Source organism: Hemiscyllium ocellatum, chromosome 9, assembly GCF_020745735.1.
Source record: "Hemiscyllium ocellatum isolate sHemOce1 chromosome 9, sHemOce1.pat.X.cur, whole genome shotgun sequence".
NCBI classification, from domain to species: domain Eukaryota; kingdom Metazoa; phylum Chordata; class Chondrichthyes; order Orectolobiformes; family Hemiscylliidae; genus Hemiscyllium; species Hemiscyllium ocellatum.
Genome location: NC_083409.1, coordinates 52,059,651 through 52,076,860, shown reverse-complemented (window position 1 = coordinate 52,076,860; position 17,210 = coordinate 52,059,651). Strand labels below are relative to the sequence as shown.

The window sequence follows — 17,210 nt, the reverse complement described above, 5'->3', positions numbered from 1 at the left end:
TAATTAGGAGAGTGCCTGACTTCAACCTTGACTGTAATTAGAAGTTCTATGCTCCATGAAACAATTGATAGTTTACTGGAAAATGAGTCCTGAACTAAAGATTAAGGTTAATTTTACATCAAAAAAAAATTAAATGACAATTTCTGTGAAGGACTTTCGTCCGAAATTACTGAATTTATGTCTTGCTAAATTGGACTAACTTGTCTGTTGCTCAGTTTTCATGCAACAATTGTATCAGTTATAGCTGCTAATGTACTGAATTGTGTTCAACTTTTGAGGTTGAAGTATTTGTGTAATGTTTTTCAGTTTCAGCCACCACGATGTCCAAGCGTCAGCGGGAAGATGATGATGAGATGAATGCAGAAAACGTAGGTCATAGTCAGGATGAATCTCTGGAACATCAGTCGAAGAAATTGAGAGTTGTTCGAGTGGTATGTGAAGCATTCTTTTTCCGAACATGCCAGTGATTTTGGTTGGATAGCAGGCTAAAGGGGAGATGCTCTGAACTGCTGCAAATGATTAATGATGTTCCCAGCCTTCAGCAACCTGGGCTTTGAACTGCAGATATTAGATTACTTACAGTGTGGAAACAGGCCCTTCGGCCCAACAAGTCCACACCGACCCGCCGAAGCGCAACCCACCCATACCCTTACATTTACCCCTTACCTAACACTACGGGCAATTTAGCATGGCCAATTCACCTGACCCGCACATCTTTGGACTGTGGGAGGAAACCGAAGCACCCGGAGGAAACCCATGCAGACACGGGGAGAACGTGCAAACTCCACTCAGTCTGTCGCCTGAGTCGGGAATTGAACCCAGGTCTCAGGCGCTGTGAGGCAACAGTGCTAACCACTGTTCATATGAATCACTTGTATAAACCAAGAGGAAACTGTAGATCTCGGTTTGAAGATAAGCCAAGTGGAAAACTGAAAAGCAAATTTTATGCAGGGAAATCATCCATACTGGATGAGAGGCAGGTTTTAGGAAAGGTGAGAAACTGAAGGATATTTAGATGACATCATACACAATTCCAGTGCTTAAAAATCCAAGGTTTAGATGCAAAAAGCAATCGGTCAGAAGGGATTGCTTCTCTGACTGGGATTTTGCAAGAATGAGAGATGATCGTTTTGAGGTAAGATTATGAAGGTACTTGCGAAGATACATGTCAGGAAGAGGTTTATTCTTTTGAGGGAGACTAGAACTATGGAAGATGATGGATAAGAGGTCCCTGTCTTTGAAAATTGAAATGGGAATTATTTTATTTTCCGGAATTCTCCACCCAGAAAATGAATGAAACTTGAAATTTATTCAAAGCAGCATTACATCCTTCTGACTCCCCAGTTTACCAAAAAATGGAGTTAGAGTGGAGACCTAGACCAGATCATCTTCGTTGAATGGGAGATGAAATTTGAAGGGCTGAGTCCTATGCTCCTAACTTGCATTGTCCTTTACCTCAGGAGATGCAAAAGTGACAATCTGGTACTTCAATTATACCAGACTTCAGAGCCAAACACATTTTCAGGAAATATTTATTGTCCTTGAATTAAGTACAACACAGATTCACCACAATGGCTCAGGGCTTAAAGGAATTAAGTGCAAAAATATTACAAAAACTTGTGGCCACATTGAGGTATTTAAAAGGAAGATAGCATGTAAATTTTTATTATACTTCCTGTTTGTGGGACAGAGGGGCAAGAGCAAGGTCGTTTGGAATTTGAGTCATCTCACTTGTATTCTTCCAGATTTTCATTTCTCTCCATCTCTCTCAAAAGGGAATTGATGTTGAGTCAATTTAAAATTTCCAAAGCATAATATTTTTTAGTTACATGAGAATTTCAAGGAACTTGGAGCAGAGGTGGGTAAATAGATTTGAGGTGCTGATTGGCAGTGATCTGGTTTAATTATATGCTGGAATATATTCAGGTAGGCTATCTTTGTTCTGAAATTCAAATTTTGCACTTTAATGGACAGTTTGTAGCTGTGAGAAGTTCCCAAGTTCCTTCCATAATCAACGGTGAATAAATGTCTACAATTGAAAACAGTTTGGATCTGTTAAGTGTTCCTTACCTCCCGTGCCAGGCGGCCTGAGTTCCACAAGTGTGTAATCCTATCTCTGAATATGATGTGGAGGCGCTGGTGTTGGACTGGGGTGTACAAAGTTAAAAATCACACAACACCAGATTATAGTCCAACAGGTTTAATTGGAAGCACCCTAGCTTTCGGAGTGACGCTCCTTCACCAGGTGATTGTGTGGTTGTCCGAAAGCTAGTGTGCTTCCAATTAAACCTGTTGGACTATAACCTGTTGTGTGTGTGATTTTTAACTTTATCCCTCTGAACAGGTTGCTTTGAAAATAGCTGATCAAATTCATGTTGACATGTATATAACGGCTCAAACTTTGGATGGAAAATAGCACCCCCAGTGCTTATGGCTACTGTAAACAGTTTTTCAGTAGTAGCCCTTTCTAATGATCAATTGTATAATTTCTTACTTCCTTAATTTGTTGTTTTATTTCGTTCTCTGGATCAGGTTGACTATTTAAGGCATGCTGTCCCACACTTAGGTTATTCAGTTCATCTAAAACAAAATCTCCCTCTAGCATTTTATCAGTTTGCAGTTCAGCTAGATTTCAAATATTTCCTCTGTGATACATAACAGGATAATTATGTGTGCCTGTTTTTGCCCTACGTTCTCATCTTGCCTGCATTTTGTACAGCTTTGGATAAGTGGAGGACAAAGGAGAAACTTCTTTATCAGTTCAGTATGATTGTTTGCACGATGTGTATTCAATCACAAGAGTCATGTCATGCTTGCATGGAAACCTGTACTCAAGTTTGGAAAAACATAAGTACTTCAAATAAGAAAGATGTAGAAGACAGAAGTGCAATGAATTCTAAATCCTCCTGATAACTGTCTGGCAACACCATACCAGACGGATGACCGTTATCACAGCAGGCTAGTTGCCACCCGTCCACACTGTAAGTCTAATCTAATCTTCACAGGATAGTGAGCCACAGAATAAATTGATGCCTTTGCCATTGTTGCCTATGCTCCAAGACTCTCTGTTTCCTGAAGTTCCTGCTCCAGACTTGTTCAGTGGGAATGTTTTCTGCATTACATTGCACTTGTTAGAACTAATTTTCATTCAAGTTTCACTATTGAAAGCAGTAGGACTAACATCTGTCTTGTAACTTCAGGAAGAACATTTGCAGGAGGTGGAAGAAAGTGCTGAAACAGAGAACAACATGCAGGTGCAGCCGGAGAACCTGGATTCACAAGACTCTATCTCTCAGGTGAGATGATTATTAATGGTTGGCATTATGATATTTAACTTGTATGTATACATATACCTTATCCCTACATCCACGAGTTGCCACTTAGTACTACCTTGAAGTCAAAGAAGATGAATGTAGAATTGCCCTGGGGATGAAATGGGATACTACAGAAAGAGAGCAAGGACTAAACAAAATACCATGTGTCAGAGCAAATGGGGTGGTGGTGGGGGTCGCAAATGCTCCATATGAGTAGCCAGTCAGCCCCTTGAACCTGCTCCACCACTCAGTAAGGGTGTGGCTGATCTGATGACTTGATGTTCTTGCCTTCCCCTGATGATGACCTTTCACTCACTTGCTCGATAGATATCTGTTTCTGCCCAGAAGGTTTCTGCTGCTACTATCTTTTGGCTAAGCATTCCAAAGATTGTCAGCTCTCTTTTTAAGAAAAAACAGAAATCCTCTTATCTCGGTCTTTAATGAATCTCTTGCTTCGAAACAGTGACCACTAATTCTAGATTCTCCCACCTATCCTTTCCACGTCGATCCTGTTAGACTTTTTTATTTTTGTAATTCAGATGGAGCATGTTGGAGGATGGTGGGAAATAGAAGTGAGTTGACAAAACTGGAGACTGGGATTGATATGTTAAATTGAGAGGCCACATTGTCATCTTAGCATCCAAGTACTTAACAAAAGAAAATGCTACAGCTCCTGAAAATCTGAAAGAACTAAAAGGGCTGGAAAAGTTCAGGATGGGCAGACTTTGGAGAGTAACACTCAATTTTAAGGTCACGTTTTCAAATTCTTGCATTTGTATAAGGCATATATTGGATCTGTTATTTCATTGAAAAATTCAAGCGCAATTCACAATGCAAATTAGAAATTTATGCTGGTTGTTGTTGGCAATATTTGTTGAAATATAGTGTGCAGCACTGGCTGTGACCAGAACGTTGTCTGTGCATAAATGGCAGACAACATCCATTACTGTCATATGGCAGACTAACACAATAATTAACCAGCCTTTTAACAAATGCTGGTGAGGAAAAAGTACAGGAGTTGGCAGGTCATGTTGCTGCTGTCAAGGCATTGGTTAGGCCAGTTTTGGAATATTGTATGCAATTCTGGTCTCTCTCCTATATGTTGTGAAACTTGAAAGGGTTCAAAAAAGATTTACAGCGATGTTGCCAGGGTTGAGCTAAAAAGAGAGGCTGAATAGGCTGGGGCTGTTTTCCTTGGAGCATTGGAGGTTGAGGGGTGACCTGATGGAGGTTCATAAATTCATGAGGGGCATGGGGAGGGTAAATACACAAGGTATTTTCCCAGGTGTGTATGTGGCAAGGAGGGTAGAGGAATTCAGAACTAGAGGACATATATTTAAGGTGAGAGGAGAAAGATTTAAAAGGTACCTCAGGGGCAACTTCTTCATGCAGATGGTGGTGCATGTATGGAATGAGCTGCCAGAGGAAGTGGTGGAGGCGTGTACAGTTGCAACATTTAAAAGACATCTGGATGAGTATATGAATAGGAAGTGCTTAGAGGGATTTGGGCCAAGTGCTGGCAAATGGGACTAGATTAGGTTGGGATATCTGGTTGGCACAGATGATTGGACCAAAGAGTCTTGTTTCCATTCTGTACCTTTCTATTGCTCTGTTGCAGCAGCAGTTAGGTAGCAAGAGCTTGTATGTGATGGGAGCCCAGTATTTCAGGACTGAGGCCCTGGATGAACATGACGGAGCAGCAGTGAACAGTACTTGACTTCAGAAGGACTGCTGCTTTTTGTGCAAAGTTTTTCATATTGTACCATCCTCTGGTGATTTGTAAGTACTGCCAATATGTTTGACAAAGTTGTAGGTCACTGCTTCAGGTGGCAATAATGTTAGGTGTGTAAGATCATATCATTAGAATCTTTAGATCACTTTTAGATAGCAAGTATCTAACCAAATTAAAAGTAGTTTTCTCACCTAAAAAGGGATTGAATAAGATGGTGTGGAACGGATTTATGTGGGAAATTAGGTTCAAGTTACTTAGTGCCTTCCTTACCTGGTACTTTTATTGCCCGTCACATGAAGCTGTTCTTGGTAACTGCTCAAAATTTAATTTTTCACAGGTATGAACACTCAGGTTTTATTATCCTGACTTCATTTAGGATTTAGCGAACATTTAAATGATAACCGATTTATATGCTCTCTTGATAGCTGTCTCTAAAAAGCATCTTTTTAAAACAATCCAACCTAGTCACTAGTGCTATTGACAAGTTTCACAATTGCTGTTTCTTATCTAGTGCTCTGAAAAGTAGTGGACTTCTTATATAGAACTATTGAAAAAACTTCATGAACGGAACTCAACATCTCTGAATACAGTCCACCGTATCGCCGTAAATATTTAAGAAAGGGATGTAGTGCACGCAGGCAATAATATAAAACTAAAAGCCTTTTACTGAGCTAAGTTCCTTGAACTTAACTGTTAAATACATTATAGCTTGAGTTGATATTTCTGTTGTTTGGACTTGCCATGGGAATGTATCACTGAAAGAATGGAAGAAGCATTGCCATCTCTTGCGCTTTAGATACCTTGTCATTTCTTGACCTATTTAACATCCTTTTGACTCCCACCAATACATGACACAGCCATTTGAAGCTGCATTCCTTCCTAATTTGGGACAAGAGACAGGGAGAGTTAGAGTCATAGAGTTATGCAGCACAGAAACAGCCCATTCGGTCCAACTTGTCTGCTTGTCCAGACATCCCAATCTGACCTAGTTCCATTTGCCAACATTTGACTCATATCCCTCTAAACCCTTCCAATTCACTTACCCATCCTGGTGCCTTTTGAATATTGTAATTGTACCAGCCTCCACCACTTCCTCTGGCAGCTCACTTCTTACACACATGACCCTCTGCATGAAAAAGTTGCCCCTTAGGTCCCTTTTAAATGTTTCCCCTCTCACCTTAAACTTATGCCCTCTAGCTCTGGACTCCCCCACCCCCACCCCGAGGAAAATACTTGGTCTATTTATGCTATCCATGCCCCCCATGATTTTATAAACCTCTGTAAGGTCACCCATCAACCTGCATTTTACAGGGAAAACAGCCCCATACTATTTAGCCTCCACCTTGAGTTCAAATCCTCCAACCCTGGCAACATCCTTGTGAAACTTGTCTGAATTCTTTCAAGTTTTACAATATCCTTCCTCCAGCAGGGAGGTCAGAATTGCCCACAGCATTCTGCTGTGGCCTAACCAATGTTGTGTACAGCCACAACTTGATGTCCCAATTCGTATACTTTGCTCTGATCAAGAAAGGCAAGCATACCAGATACTGCCTTCACTATCCTATCTCCTGCGACTCCACTTTCAAGGAACAATGACTCCAAGCTAATTGTGACATGACTTGTCATTTTCTCTTGTTAAGACAAAAATGCATGGCATGGCTCGTTGACCATGAAGTCTTAGGACTGTAAGTCCTGAAGAGTCCTATGACTGAGGAGACACCAGCTTAATTCAGCTTCATTGATTGGCTAATTCTTTGGAAAGCAACACATTGGGAAATAAGACATGACTTCCTGCTGGCAAGAATAAGAAGGGGAAAATATCTGATTGTGAAATGAGCTTTGAGAGGCAGATCTTGACTTAGCTGAATTCTGGTTGGACAAGTTCAGTAGTGTCATTTCAATTTATGATTTTTTTTCTGGAAGAGTTAAGGAAAATATTACACTCTTGAACCACTTTAATGTCTAGTTGTTTGTGTGTTCTGAACATAAACATTCTACATTGTCCTAATCTCTCTTGTAGCAAAAAGATGGCAATGCAACTATAATGAAGCAGCTTTGCAATTGAATAGAGCTTTGATTAGCTCATATCTCAAATTGTGTGTTTGTGCCTTTCCTATGAAAGGGCATGGAGGAAATTCAGTCAAGTTTCAATAACTCTTAAAACCCCTTTACCAGGCCTCTGTAGTGAGGGGCTGAGTAAATTGAGCCTACACTCTGGTGTTTGGAGAAAATGAGACATAATCCCATTGTAAAGACTTTCAACGTGATTAACAGGTTAGATATTGAGGTCAAATTAAGCAGGAAAGTGGTTTTGAGGCAGAACATCAGCCTTGCGTGTTTTAACTCAATGAGCAGGCTGGAGGGACCACGTAAAGTACACTTTTATTTCTAGTTACATCATTTTCACGAAATATTTTGCCTATAAGGTATGTATGCAAACAATCCTATCGGCGAATTGGGTGACATTTGTGACATTCCCTCACCTTTTTCTTTTATATTGAAATTTTTCGCCAGTAGTTTTGTGAGACACAATCTGCTTACATCGACCACTAGTTCCACTGTGTTTGAGAAACATTCCCTCTAACTTTTCCTTGCATGCAGCCTGTTGCTTGCTTGGTATATCCCAGATGATTGCATGACAATACAACATGGAGTGAACACATCATGAGTGTTGACAGTGCAATAGAAGTTTGTAGCCATTGCTTTATTTCATTGAACAATATTTGTCAGATGGATTGCAAATACAAGCACCTTGCTCCAGCCTTCATTGCCTTTCCTTCATATCATTGATAAAGTCATTTTGAAGAAAACTATTTATTGCCCATCTGTAATTGTCCTTGATGGAGTGACCCATCACCTTGAATAGTTACAGTTCATGAGATGAAGGTGGTTCTCCAGTTGACTAAAGGTTGTTCAAGACTTTGGTCAGTGTCAATAAAGGCATGAAGATATATTTGAAGTCAGGATGATGTATGTTTTGGATCTTTGAATTGTCAATGATGGGTTGACTTTTAGATTGTCATAAAATTAGATATTTGAAGAATTCTCTTGACTGGAGCCACATAATTTACGTGGCTGATTCAGTTCTGCTGGTGGTTAGTTCCGAAGGATATTGTTGGAGGATTCAATTATAGCAATCACATTCGTTGTCAAATGTAATGGTTGGGTGCTTTTGTAACAGCTGGTCGTTACCTAGCATCTGTGGGGCACAGATTTTTTTGCCAACTATCAGCAGAAGTCTGAACGTTGTTTAGCATTTGCAACATGTAGGTATGGCCACTTCAGTGTACAGAGTTGTGACTCAAACCAAAGGCTCTGCAGTCCTTCTCACTTCTTAAAAATGGGAAGTTTTTGAAGCGACTAAAATTATTGGACATTCAAATCCACCCTAACTCCTATATAGCAGTGTACTTGGGCTGATATTGTTGACAACTGCAACCAATCTTCTTGCTTGCTAGTAATGACTCCCACCAGATGAATTTTCCCTAATCTCTATTGTCTTAAATTTTACGAAGGCTCTGTAATCTTCTCAATTAAATGTTGCCTTCTCAGTCAAGACAACTTAAAATATTGTAACAGCCGAACAGATGAGTTCACCAGTCAAATTTGAGTAGCACTTTGCATGATGATAAGCAGATTGTAATCTGTGATACTTTGTAGGTGGTCATTGAAGATTACCCCCCTTCTCAACTGATGGAAGACAATGAGGAAACATCTCATTCTTTGGATTTGGTTCCCCAACCACCTGAACACCAACAGAACACCCAATCATCACAAAATTCTCAGACACAAACTGAATATATTATAATAGAGAGTGACGAAGATCCAGAAAATGAAGAGGACCAAGAGCAGGTAAAAATTCAGAACTGTTGGGATCCAAATGGTGCTGAACCCACACTTGTCATCAGTAACTCTGAATGTCACTAAGCAGTTTGTTGCTAAATAGTTGGATGTTTTTGTGAGAAACATAAGAATTGGAGATTTGTGTGGAAAAATGTACACAAACGGGCATTCAGTACACGTCAACATTTATGCTCCATTTTTGTCTCTTTCGCTATCAGTCAGCATAATTTTTTTGTTCACTTCTCCATCATGTTTGCCTTGCTTACCATCACAGCATTAATGATTTTACATTCATTATTACTTCTGTAGCAAACTCTATGCTGTCACCGATCATCGTAAAAAATGTTTATTCTGTATTTAATTTGCTGACTTATGTGGACTTATCTTCACTTCGTGTTCTGCCAAAAGGTTTCAAACCCTGTTAGGTCAACCGTCTACCTTCTAAACCTTTCCTGATGGAAATGACCTCTTGTGATGTCGTCCTTTGTTTCTGCTGTATTTTCTAGTGGGTCTTTGGATTTTGTTTGTAATATGGAAATCAAGCTTGGAGCCTTTAGAATTTTGAATAAATTATTAATTTAAATGGAGCAGGTGAGGGAAGCAAACAAGATAGCAATAAAGGAAATGATCGTGATGTGGCAGGAAGAGACGGTGAGGAAATCTTGACGTCATCCGATAACACGAGAAATAACAAATTGGTAAAAAGACATGATTAAAGGCTGTGTATCTGAATTCACATAGCATTCATAACAACAGATAAATTGAGAGCATAGATATATATTTATTTCTATGATCTTGTGGCTAATGCAAAGCAAGAATTGCAACATAGAATCATAGAAATGTACAACACGGAAACAGGCCGTTCGGTCCAACCCGTCCATGCCGACTAGATAGCCCAACCCAATCTAGTCCCACCTGCCAGCACTCAGCCCATATTTCTCCAAACCTTCCTATTCATATACCCATTCAAATGCCATTTAAATCTTGCAGTTGTACCAGCCTCCACCACTTCCTCTTGCAGCTCATTCCATATATGTACCACCCTCTGTGTGAAAAGGTTGCCCCTTAGGTCTCTTTTATATCTTTCCCCTCTCACCCTAAACCTATGCCCTCTATTTCTGGACTCCCCCCACCCCAGGGAAAAAACTTTGTCTATTTATCTTATCCATGCCCCTCATAATTTTGTAAACCTCTGTAAGGTCACCCGTCAAACTCCGATACTCCAGGGTGTAAACAGCCCTAGTCTGTTCAGCCTTTCCCTATAGCTCAAATCAGCCAACAATGGCAACATGCTTATAAATCTTTTCTGAACCCTTTCAAATTTCACAACATCTTTCCAATAGGAAGGAGAACAGAATTACACACAATGGTTACACGACTGTTGGAACAATGTGCTGTACAGCTGCAACATGACCTCCCAACTCTTGTACTCAATACTCTGACCAATAAAGGAAAGCATACCATACGCCGCCTTCACTATCCTATCTACCTACGGCTTCACTTTCAAGGAGCTATGAACGTGCACTCCAAGGTCTCTTTGTTCAGCACAATCCCTAGCACCTTACCATTAAGTGTATTAGTCCTGCTCTGATTTGCTTTCTCAAAATGCAGCACCTCACATTTACCTGAATTAAACTCCATCTGCCATTTCTCAGCCCATTGGCTCATCTGGTCAAAATGCTATTGTAATCTGAAGTAACCCTCTTGGCTGTCCACTACAACTCCAATTTTGGTGTCATCTGCAAACTTACTAACTGTACCTCTTATGCTCGCATCCAAATCATTTGTATACATGACATAAGGTAGAGGGCCCAGCACCGATCCTTGTGGCACTCCACTGGTCTCAGGCCTCCAGTCTGAAAAACAACCCTCCACCACCACCCCCTCTGTCTTCTACCTTTGAGCCAGTTTTGTATCCAAATGGCCAGTTCTCCCTGTGTATTCCATGAGATCCAACCTTGCTAATCAGTTTCCCATGGGGAACCTTGTCGAACGCTTTACTGAAGTCCACATAGATCACATCTACCACTCTGCCTCATCAATCCTCTTTGTTACTTCTTAAAAACTCAAATGGAGTTTGAGAGATATGATTTCCCATGCACAAAGCCATGTTGATTGACTATCCCTAATCTGTCTTTGACTTTCCAAATACGTGTACATCCTGTCCCTCAGGATTCCCTCCAACGAATTCAGGCTCACTGGTCGACAGTTCCCTGGCTTGTCTTTACTGCCCTTCTTAAACAGTGGCACCACGTTTACCAACCTCCAATCTTCTGGCACCTTACCTGTGACTATCAGTGATACAAATATCTCAGCAAGAGGCCCAACAATCCCTTCCCTACTTCCCACAGAGTTCTAGGGTGCACCTGATCAGGCCCTGGGCATTTATCCACCATTATGCGTTTCAAGAGATCCAGCACCACCTCCTCTGTAATATGAACACTTTTCAAGATGTCACCATTTATTTCCCTACATTCTATATCTTCCATATCCTTTTCCACAGTAAATACTGATGCAAAATATTAGTTTAGTATCTCCCCCATTTTCTGTGGCCGCCTTGCTGATCTTTGAGGGGCCCTGTTCACTCCCTAGTTACCCTTTTGTCCTTAACGTATTTGTCAAAACCCTTTAGATTCTCCTTAATTCTATTTGCCAATGCTATCTCATGTCCCCTTTTTGCCCTCCTGATTTCCCTTTTAAGTATGCTCCTACAGCCTTTATACTCTTCTAAGGATTCATTCAATTTCTCCTGTCTATATATGATGTACGCTTCCTTTTTTTCTGAATGAAACCCTTAATTTCTTTAGTCATCCAGCATTCCCTATCCCTACCAGCCTTCCCTTTCACCCTAACAGAAATATACTTGCTCTGGATTGTCGTTACCTCATTGCTGAAGGCTTCCCATTTTCCAGCCATCCCTTTGCCTGTGAACATCTGCCCCCAATCAGCTTTTGAAAGTTCTTGCCTAATACCATAACAATTGGCCTTCCTCCAATTTAGCAATTCTACTTTTAGATCTGATCTATCCTTTTCCATCAGTATTTTAAATTTAAGAGAATTATGGTCGCTGACCCCAAAGTGCTCCCCCACTGACACCTCAGTCACCTGCCCCGCCTTATTTCCCAATAGTAGGTCAAGTCTTGCATCTTCTCTAGTAGACACATCCACATACTGAATCAGAAAATCTTACTGTGCACAATTAACAAATTCCTCAAAGTATATTCCTGTCAGGGTGAAAGGGAAGGCTGGTAGGTATAGGGAATGTTGGTTGACTAAAGAAATTGAGTGTTTGGTTAAGAAAAAGAAGGAATCATATGTCAGGTATAGACAGGATGGATCAAGTGAATTCTTAGAAGAGTATAAAGGAAGTAGGAGTATACTTAAGGGAAATCAGGAGGGCAAAAAGGGGACATGAGAAAGCGTTGGCAAATAGAATTAAGGAGAATCCTAAGGGTTTTTACAAATATATTAAGGACAAAAGAATAACTAGGGAGAGAATAGGGCCCCTTAAAGATCAGCAAGGCAGCCTTTGTGTGGAGCCACAGAAAATGAGCCACAGATACTAAATGAATATTTTGCATCAGTATTTACTGTGGAAAGGATATGGAAGATATAGACTGTAGAGAAATAGATGGTGACATCTTGCAAAATGTCCAGATTACAGAGGAGGAACAGAAACGGTTAAAGGTCGATAAATGCCCAGGCCTGATCAGGTGTACCCGAGAACTCTGGGAAGCTAGAGAAGTGATTGTTGGGCCTCTTGCTGAGATATTTGTATCATCGATAGTCACACGTGAGGTGCCAGAAGACTGGAGGTTGGCAAACGTGCCGCTGTTTAAGAAGGGCAGTAAAGACAAGCCAGGGAACTATAGACCGGTGAGCCTGACCTCAGTGGTGGGCAAGTTGTTGGAGGGAATCCTGAAGGACAGGATGTACGTGTATTTGGATAGTCAACATGGCTTTGTGCGTGGAAAATCATGTCTCACAAACTTGATTGAGATTTTTTGAAAAAGTAACAAAGAAGATTGAGGGCAGAGCAGCAGATGTGATCTATATGGACTTGAGTAAGGCGTTCAAGAAGGTTCCTTATGGGAGAGTGATTAGCAAGGTTAGGTCTCATTGAATAAAGGGCGAACTAGCCATTTGGATACAGAACTGGCTCAAAGTAGAAGACAGAGGGTGGTGGTGGAGGGTTGGTTTTCAGACGGGAGGCCTGTGACCAGTGGAGTGCCATAAGGATCGGTGCTGGGTCCTCTCCTTTTTGTCATTTATATAAATGATTTGGATGCGAGCATGAGTGGTACAGTTAGTAAGTTTGCAGATGACACCAAAGAGGGTTATCTCAGATTACAACAGGCTCTGGACCAGATGGGCCAATGGGCTGAGAAGTGGCAGATGGAGTTTAGTTCAGATAAATGCGAGGTGCTGCATTTTGGGAAAGCAAATCTTAACAGGATTTATACACTTAATGGTAGGGTCCGAGGGAGTGTTACTGAACAAAGAGACCTTGGAGTGCAGATTCATAGCTGCTTGAAAGTGGAGTCGTAGGTAGATAGGATAGTGAATGCGGCGTATGGTATGCTTTCCTTTATTGGTCAGAGTATTGAGTACAGGAGTTGGGAGGTCATGTTGCGGCTGTACAGGACATTGGTCAGGCCACTGTTGGAATATTGCGTGCAATTCTGGTCTCCTTATCGGAAACTTGAATGAGTTCAGAAAAGATTAACAAGGATGTTGCCAGGTTTGGAGGATTTGAGCTATAGGGAGAGGCTGAACAGACTGAGGCTGTTTTCCCTGGAGCGTCGGAGGCTGAAGGGTGACCTTTATAGAGGTTTACAAAATTACATGGGGCATGAATAAGATAAATAGACAAGCTCTTTTCCCTGGGATCATGGAGTCCAGAAGTAGAGGGCATAGGTTTAGGGTGAGAGGGGAAAGATATAAAAGAGACCTAAGGGGCAACTTTTTCACGCAGAGGGTGGTACGTGTATGGAATGAGCTGCCAGAGGAAGTGGTGGAGGCTGGTACAATTGCAACATTTAAGAGGCATTTGGATGGGTAAATGAATATGAAGGGTTTGGAAGTGTATGGGCCGGGTGCTGGCAGGTGGGACTGGATTGGGTTGGGATATCTGGTAGGCATGGACGGTTTGGACTGAAGGGTCTGTTTCCATGCTGTACATCTCTACGACCCTATGAGTAGCAGGAGCAGGTAATTTAACGCTCGTGTCTGCTCCATTATTCAATACAGTTTTGGCTGATCTTATCATGATCTTGACTCCACTTTCCTGCCTGTTCCCGATATCCCTTTGACCCATTATAAATTAAAAATCTTGACCATTTCCTGTGTACTCAATGACTCACCACATTCTGGGGTAGTGAATTCCATTGATTCACACCCTTTGAGAGAAGTAATTTTAAATCTGCTATCCCACCCTAAAACTGACCACTTATTCGAGATGAAAAAGAAAACAAGACAATGATTCGAGATTGCCCCAAATGAGGAGACATCCTTTCTGCATCTACTTTGTCAATTTTTTTTAGCACCTTAGGTACCTTGATTAGATCTCCTCTTATTCTTCTAAATTCCAAGAAGTATAGACCTAGACTGCTCAATCTCCCTTCATAAAGTAAACCCCTCATCCCTGGAATTAATTTCAGGAGCAGAAGCACTTTAATCGAATCAAGTTGGTAAAGATAGTCCGGATGAGTTCATAGAGTGTTTTGGGGATTGTTTCTTAGTGGCGTGTTTAAGAGCCAACCAAAGAGCCAGCTGTGATTGATCTCGTGATATGCAAGGAGACAGGATTAATTAATGGCCTTTTAACAAAGGCACCCCTAGATCACAATGTCCATAATATAATTGAATTTTGTATTAAGTTTGAGGGAAAAAGAAATAGATCCAAGACTAGTATTTTGAACTTGGATAAAACCATGTGGAAATGAAGATACAGCTGGCTAAAATGAACTGGAAAATTAGGTTAGGTCACTGGAGGTACAATAGCAGATGTTTGGGATATCTCAGAATGCTTCAGTGATGCCTTCCAGTGAGTAAGAAAACATAAGAACAGGATGCAACACCCATGGTTAACAGGAAATTCAATGAAGAATGAAATTTAAAGCAACAGGTATATGTTGTGGTTCTGCTCGCCGAGCTGGAAGTTTTTGCTGCAAACGTTTCGTTCCCTGGCTAGGGAACATCATCAGTGCGGTGGGAGCCTCGTGTGAAGCGCTGCTTTGATGTTTCTTCCGGTATTTACATTGGTTTGTTCTGGCCGCTTCCGGGTGTCAGTTTCAGCTGCAGTGATTTGTATCTGGGGTCCAGGTCGATGTGTCTGTTGATGGATGTTCTTGCCGTTTCCGGGTGTCAGTTTCAGCTGTAGTGGTTTGTATATGGTGTCCAGGTCAATGTGTCTATTGATGGAGTTTGGGGATGAATGCCATGCTTCTAGGAATTCTAGCTTCTCTAGTAGCCATACACTCAGACAACCAGCAACATGAATTTGACTGGGAAAACACCACTATCATAGGACAAGCCAGACAGAGAACAGCCAGAGAATTCCTAGAAGCATGGCATTCATCCCCAAACTCCATCAATAGACACATTGACCTGGACACCATATGCAAACCACTACAGCTGAAACTGACACCCGGAAACGGCAAGAACATCCATCAACAGACACATCGACCTGGACCCCAGATACAAATCACTGCAGCTGAAACTGACACCCGGAAGCGGCAAGAACAAACCAATATAAATACCGGAAGAAACATAAAAGCAGCGCTTCACACGAGGCTCCCACCGCACTGATGATGTTCCCTAGCCAGGGAACGAAACGTTTGCAGCAAAAACTTCCAGCTCGGCGAGCAGAACCACAACAACGGATACCCGAGCTACAAATCTTCAATCAGATTTTAAACAGGTATATAATTTGTTGGTGAAGGGTCAATCAGAAGATTGGATACCATCAAGAACAGCAAAGTGACTGAAAGATTAATAAGGACAGGAAGAAAATAGAGAAAGCTGTTTTGAAATGTAATAATATTAAATGTCTGCATGTATTGTAAAAAATACACTAGTAAATAAAATCTGTTGACTTGAGAGGGAGAGACTGGAGAGCTAATCACAGATAAGAATATGGTGGATGCGTGGAACAGAAATTTTGCAACTGCCATTGCTCTGGAAGATTCAAATAGTATCTCAGAAATAGTTGGGAATCAGCAGCTGAAACGAAAGGAAGAACTCCTTTCAATTATTTTGTGAAACTGGTAAGAACCAAAAGGTAACAAGGCCTCCAGTCCTGCGGGATTTCATCCCTGAGTCTTGAAAGAAATCGATGAGAGTATCAGTGTATTTTTAATTCTCAAATTCCCTAGGTTCTGGGAAGAGCCTATCAAGTTAGAAAATCGGATTATGTAACTCTTCGATTTGAAAAAGAAGGGCACCAGAGCAGCAAATTCATATTTAAAGATTTAAAATGTTGTTAAAGAATTGTTGGGTGTTGGGAGGAAAACATTCAGCCTAAGACTCGCTCGTATTCATCCAAATTAAAGAAAATAACTTGCACCACGCAAGCCTTGAGTTATCGACTGTTTTATTTGGGAGCTCACGTGGAGAGACAAGTCGACCTAATGGCCACAAGTCACTCCCAATATACAGAGTGTTGTGTAGTTATATAGGTTATAATCATTTAACAATTAACAAACTGGTAATTGTACTATAATAAGTAAGTGGGCAATCACCCCTGTTACTAGCCCCAGTCACTTTGCTTATTAAGTACTAACCAGCAGTGTCTAGACAGCTATGTTAGTAGAACAATATATTCTTGTAAAAGAAGAACATTCCCATGCTGGGAAAGAGTTCACTATCGGGTGCTAGTACAGCTATAAGGTCAGACACATCACTGAACCTGGGAATGTACAAGCAGACACTAATATGAAAATTAAAATGGATTCCAAGCTTCAATATGTGACAAAATGGCTGCTTGGGTTACAACAAATCTCCCACAAGAATCAATCAAACATTAATCACAATCTATCACATCACATCACATGCTGACATTCAATTAATAGGAATGTTGGTCTGTCTAGCCTCAAGCTTGGACAGCAAAATTCTTCCCCAGTGATGTCATCAGTTAATCTCTTAAAGTTATGCTGATATACTGATTATGAGACAACATAGCTGAGTCAACATGGTTTTTCGGAAGAGAAATCTTGTTTTAAGTTCTCTCAGCAATGTAGAAAAAAGGGACTCTTTGTGCTGCATTTAGATTTCCAGCAGGGATTTAACAATGCCTGTGTGCAATCAGAACTCAAATTGCC

The 17,210-nt window shown here is 40.9% G+C and overlaps 1 protein-coding gene across 5 annotated transcripts in view; it reads left to right on the top strand.

Moving 5' to 3' along the window:
* The window catches only part of tprb (translocated promoter region b, nuclear basket protein), a 151,048-nt gene that overhangs the window by 90,424 nt on the left and 43,414 nt on the right, over window positions 1–17,210 (top strand). For all 5 annotated transcript variants that reach the window (XM_060830306.1, XM_060830305.1, XM_060830303.1 and 2 more), the window contains exons 38-40: window positions 307–431; window positions 3,201–3,296; window positions 8,707–8,898. In XM_060830306.1, coding sequence (XP_060686289.1) covers window positions 307–431; window positions 3,201–3,296; window positions 8,707–8,898 — 413 coding nt within the window. The remainder of the gene's footprint in view (window positions 1–306; window positions 432–3,200; window positions 3,297–8,706; window positions 8,899–17,210) is intronic.